Genomic DNA, 6,000 nt, shown 5'->3' with positions numbered 1-6,000 from the left:
CTCAAGTGGCCAAGCTCAGTGCCTATGTGTTCACTTCTGGTGTTACACAGTGCTTCTGCCACTCAGCAATCTATTTCTAAGGTCAAAGGTAACATTTTACCCGATCGTCAATGGATGTCACTGAATATACTAAGTAAAACAAAGTCCCCACAAGCAGCTAGTGGCTCTAGCGATTTCACATCAATGAACAGTCATGTTGCTCTCCTTTTACCAAGATTCCTCAGTGTCGCTGCGGCTCACCCCTGCTGTGCTAGGGCTGGCTGCTATTCCTGCACATCTTCTAGTCCAGATTTTACTCCTTCTGCCGGGAATGCTTTTCAACAAATATCCAGGAGAAATTCTCTCAAAACACCATCTCTTGTAAGCTTTCTCAGTTTACACTGAGGAACATGTGATCTGCTTGTGATTACTCTTGGAAACGTGTTAATTACATTTCACTCTTACTTTGCTCACCCCCACCTGAGGCCACCAGCCACTTTCTTTCTGTTCATGTTATCCTGGAAGGCTCAGCTCACAAGGTTCTGAGAATACCATACTGTTCAGGAGGCTTTAAAGATCAGGCACATTAGTGGAAGAGTAAATTAATTTTATTGACTGATGAAAAACTAATGTCATAAGTTTGGACAGAAAACAATAATCAAGTTCTGCTGGTATTCTCTATTTTCTTTTAACTTTAAGCCAAAAGAACATAAAATTGTAGACTATGAATGAGCTAGTTGCTTTTAGTTCCTTCAACAAAAAACTGCAGTTTAGCAGTTGCACAGCATTAAATATACACATTTCTGCAAAATTCTGAAAGTATTTTGTGCTGATCTCAAAGGCTACCATAATCACCTACACTGGTCGGACTCAGAGTTCCTTTTCCCTTTTCTGCCGCCCTGTAAGGAAAAACAGAGCACATTACTGAAGACACACCACCTTGGGACTTTTAGTTTAGAATCATGCAAAATCTGAAGTGCTTGATATTCTATTTAGTTGCTTTCACAGTTATTTCTACAAATGCTACAGAAAGTAATAGTATTTCTATACAGATCTATTTAGGCTGAATCAGTAAGATCCCAAATATCTCAATTTTCAGAATTATTTTGTCTTAAATACTTTTAAAAGTACAAAACAAATGACATAGTTTATTTGTTTCATATAATCAGCAAATTTGGTAATTTCAATTAATTACTTTTTTGGTAATTTTTAATTTATAACTCATGTTCTGTATAGCTTTATTTCTATTTAATAGTATTAGAATAAAAAAACATTTAATTTTATTTTCTGTGTATGGGTGTTTTGCTTGCATGTGTGTGTGTGTGTGTGTGTGTGTGTGTGTGCATGGTGGTACACTTCTTTCATGACTGGATCCCAGGGAGGACAGAGGAGCATGCCAGAGTTCCTGGTATTAAGGTTACAGACAGCTGTGAGCTGCCACTCGGGTGATGGAAATTGAATCCAGATCTTCTGGAAGAGCAGTTAGTGTTGAACCGACTCTTCAGCCCCAACATTAGAAATTTGATTTTCAGGCTGAGAATAAGGACAAAACACTCATACACATAAAATAAAAATAAATACTTAACAGAGTAAGAATATACTAAAAGTATATTTCTAAGTCATACTAGGGGCATGGCAGGGACCAGGCTCATTTGAAACAACATCAGCTATCTTAATTTCGTTCACCCTCTTCACCCTACAGCTTCCCTTTTTGGAGTCAAATACACCAGTCTCTAAGTTAACAGAAAAACCAAAAACTTTTTAAAATATATGAATGCTGTTATTCACTCCCAATCACACAGCGGGACAAAAAGGTTTATTCATTATGAAAAAAAATGTACTGATTTTGTGGGAAATTAAATGTGAAACAACATACTTAAAAATGGATTGATTTCCTGTTATAATGAAAAATAAAAAGTTTAGAAAACATTCCTTTAAGGTAACAATCACGATGCTGAGGACTACCACTGTGTTTAACATTCTTATCATGCTTCTCAGCAGTAAGAATTACCAATAACACACCTGGGATAAACATTACTGACTATGATACTGCCAATGTGAAAAATTCAATGAGATTAAAAAAAACAAAACAAGCTAGGTGTGGTAGCACACGCCTTTAATCCCAGCGGAGGCAGGTGGATCTCTGTGAGTTCAAGGACAGCCTGGTCTACAAATGGAATCCAGGATAGTCAAGGCTACACAGCAAAACCCTGCCTCAAAAACCCAAAATAAATATAACAAGAAACAAACCCAAATTATGATCAGATTGGCTTTGAATTCATAGAGAAATACTTGCCTCTGCCTCCCAAGTACTGGGTTAAAGGTGTGTCCCACCATGCCAAACTGGATTAAATAATTTTTATATTCTCTATGCCACCAGTGGCTTTCAAGCCTTTTTCTCCATGATTTCACAATGATGCTTTACACATATATGTGTAAGTAAGTAAAAACACATCTGACACATTTAAGTAAACACTAATTACTTCCAGTTGTTTCATACAGGAAAAGAAGAGCTGAACTATCTTCTTAAGCCCAGCGGAATCTAAACTATCATCAACATAATCAAACGTATGGTGAGAGATGGCACACTCTCAAGTATCTACTATATATCACCTGTCCATTATAAAGGGCAGACAGACATCTACAGAGAAGGTATACCTATATCCAAGCAATCCATCGCACGACGCTGCGGTCTATGGCATCTGTGCCTTTCTGTTACAGGATTAGCGGTGCACATTGATACAGAGCTCTAATGAACTTCTTGAACCAATTTAATTATTGTTGTACATACCAATATATAGAATTACCTTTATTTTTAAAAAAGGTACATTATTACCTGGCCAATAACAAAAGCATTACCATGGGTCTAGAGCGATGGCTCAGTGGTTAAGAGCACTTGCTTCTTCTCCAGAGAACCTGAGTTCAGTTCCCACCCAGGTCAGGAGGGCCACAAGTGTTTCTAACACTAGCTTTAGGATCCAATACCCTATGTGTTGTCCAAAAGCATCTCCCACACAAACAAACACACACACGCTAAATAAATCTAATTTTTCTTTTCTTTTCTTTTTTTTTTTTTTTTACAAAATCATCAATATATCTGGTGAATAAAGTATGGGCATTGTGGTACATGCCCATAATCCCAGTACTAAGGGAGGCAGAGGCAGGCGGATTTCTGTTCTTTCAAGGCCAGTCTGGTTTACAAAGTGAGTCTAGGACAGCAAAGACTATACAGAGATCTAGTCTTAAAAAACCAAAAAAAAAAAAAAAAAAAAAAAAAAATTATGACTTAAAAATAAAATAGGACATTTATTCTTATATTGAATCTATTCCAAATGTAGCTATAAAGAAAACTTCAAAATTATAAAAAACATACCTGGTATCTGGCTAATTCTGCCTGTAATACTTTCACTTTAGATCTTTCTTGTTCTAATGCGGCATGAAGTGAAGTTACCTATAAGCAAACAACAAGTAAGAAAACTTTTGGCCTTTTTTTGGAAAGTACATTAATTTTGAATGCATCCACTGTGATAAGATTTGACAACCATTGGTATCAGAGACTGTCTTCCCATGATTCCCATGAGACATTCTGCAGGTGCACACTAGACCAGGCAGATATGCTCACTGTGAAGAGAAAACCCAGGAACAGGACGAGCTGTGCCTGCTGTTCACGCCTTACCTTCTCAAACTCCTCAGGACATCCCAACCATCTTCAGAAAAAGCAGCACAAAGTACTTGCTAGTCCACAATGATAATACTTTCTACTGCTCTCCTGCCTGCTTAGTGAACATTAGTTGGGCATAGCAATCAAGAACGCATTAGAGTGGAAGAAAAGCAGACCACATGTCCCATAACCCCTCACCTGGACTGTCAGCTCATTCTTGATACTCTGTGATTCATCAACTTGCAGAAGTATTTCTGCCTTATCTTTCACTGAAAGGAAAACAGCAGCATTACTGTCTCACCCAGTGCTTAGTGAGACAAGCTTCAGTATGGAGCATTCAGAACAATCATTTCTTCTCTTTGCTTAATGCATGGTCCTCTGCAGTGTGACTAAGCATTATTACAGCAGCAGATTTTTTTTTAAGTAATTTAAATTTTTCTGTGGTGTTAAAATATTAATTGCACATATATGATGATTAATTTTTCTTTTTTCTTTTTATTTTTTTATATAATTAGTTTATTCACTTTGTATCCCAGCTGTAGCCCCTCCCTTGTCCCCTCCCAACCCCACCCTCTCCTCCCATGCCTCTCCCCCAGTCCACTGATACAGGAGGTCCTCCTCTCCTTCCATCTGGCCCTAGCTAACAAGGTCTCATCAGGACTGGCTGCATTGTCTTCCTCTGTGGCCTGGTAAGGCTGCTCCCCCCTCACGGGGAGGTGATCAAAGAGCCAGCCACTGAGTTCATGTCAGAGACAGTACCTGTTCCCCTAGATGATTAATTTTTCAACTTACAATAACTAGGGGCAGATATATAAGACAACTGAAAAAAATCACACAGGAAAACAAACTCAACCTCTTCAGTATTTAGCTACTTATTAGGTCATATTACATCTTTTATTTCTGTCACACTTACTGTGTGTGTGTGCACACTCCACAGTCTGCATGTGCCATGATAACTGTGGAAGTCAGTTCTTTCACTCTATCATGTAAGCTCCAGGAATCAAACTCGGTTTTATCACGTCTAATAAAGCAGCTCAGCTTTACCTGCTCAGCCATCAGTCTACTCTGAGCCCAGGTGGCCCTTCGACTTCTGGTCCTCTTGCCTCAGTCTCTAAAGTGCTGAGATTGTGGATACAAACCATTATAATTGCCTAATCTTAAAAGTAAGATTTTGTTTTTGTTTTTGTGAGAGAGGTGTCTCACTATGCGGATTTGGCTGGCTGAAAACTCAGAGATCCATCTGCCTCTGCCTCCAGAGTACTGGATTTGTCTTCAGATATTAAGATGAGCTTTAATTCTGAAAAACAGACAAAGGCTGAGTGTGGTGGCACACGCGTCTAATTTGAGAGGCAGCAAGCAGATCTTTATGCCTCAACATCAGCCTGATCTCCACAGTAAGTTTCAGGCCAGTCAGAGCTACACAGTCAGACCCTACCTCAAAGGAACAAAAAGGGAGCTGGAAAGGTGGTTCAGCAGTTGAGAGCACTGGCTGCTCTTATAAAGAACCAGGGTTCAAATTCCAGTACCAACGTGGCGGCTCACAACTGTTATTATTTCAGTTCCAGGACATCTGTCCCCCCCTTCTGGTGTCTTTTGACATCAGGCATGCTCACAATTCATGAGCATGCATGTGAGCATGCGTGCACGAGCACACACACACACACTTGTACACAAAACACCCCCACACATAAAATACCTAAACAACAACAACATCAGAAAAGCAAACACCTACAGCATATTGTCACTTACTTTCTCCTTCCTGAAGCATTTTCAGTAACTGTCCATTTCTTGCTTTTACTTCTTTATACTTTGCCTAATAGTCAAAGAAAAAAGATTTTAACTTTTTAAAGGTAGATGATAAATTATGTTCTACATTTTATTGGGCTGTGCATTCTATGCTTGCTTAAAAACATGATTCATGTGTGAAATAAACAGAAAAGAGTAAGAACTACTAGTTAGTCCTGTAAAAACTTAGAGGGGGCAGCAGATGACTTAGAGGGTAAAGCCTGATGACGTGAGTGTGATCCCTGTAACCCATGCACAGGACACATTTGACTCCACAGAGCTGATCTCTCCATGTGACACACACACACACACACGCAGCACACACACACTAAAATTACATTTAAAATTTTTTAAAGCAGAAAAGGATAAAAGTGAAGTCAAGAAAATATTAAAATTTCCTGAAGAATCTTTTTTTCTTTCTTTCCCAAATAAAAACAAGTAATTTCAACTAATTTTGACTCCTAGCTTTTTACTAGTATTGCCCTGCAAATTTTATCAGAACCTCCAGGGTCTGTTCTACAACTGCTACTGCCAAATACAGAACAAGTGGCCCTTTTGGACATTTTCAGCTCCCT

The 6,000-nt window shown here is 38.7% G+C and overlaps 1 protein-coding gene across 4 annotated transcripts in view; it reads right to left on the bottom strand.

The window, feature by feature from the left end:
- Positions 1–569: 569 nt before the first annotated feature.
- The window catches only part of Gkap1 (G kinase anchoring protein 1), a 40,620-nt gene continuing 35,189 nt past the window's right edge, over positions 570–6,000 (bottom strand). For all 4 annotated transcript variants that reach the window (XM_060380569.1, XM_060380571.1, XM_060380570.1 and 1 more), the window contains exons 9-12: positions 5,390–5,453; positions 3,839–3,909; positions 3,353–3,430; positions 570–878 (exon numbers count right to left, since the gene is read on the bottom strand). In XM_060380569.1, coding sequence (XP_060236552.1) covers positions 831–878; positions 3,353–3,430; positions 3,839–3,909; positions 5,390–5,453 — 261 coding nt within the window. In that variant the 3' untranslated portion in view covers positions 570–830. The remainder of the gene's footprint in view (positions 879–3,352; positions 3,431–3,838; positions 3,910–5,389; positions 5,454–6,000) is intronic.

The sequence above is a fragment of the Meriones unguiculatus genome, chromosome 3 (genome assembly GCF_030254825.1).
Source record: "Meriones unguiculatus strain TT.TT164.6M chromosome 3, Bangor_MerUng_6.1, whole genome shotgun sequence".
NCBI classification, from domain to species: domain Eukaryota; kingdom Metazoa; phylum Chordata; class Mammalia; order Rodentia; family Muridae; genus Meriones; species Meriones unguiculatus.
This window is presented reverse-complemented; position numbering and strand designations above follow the sequence as displayed.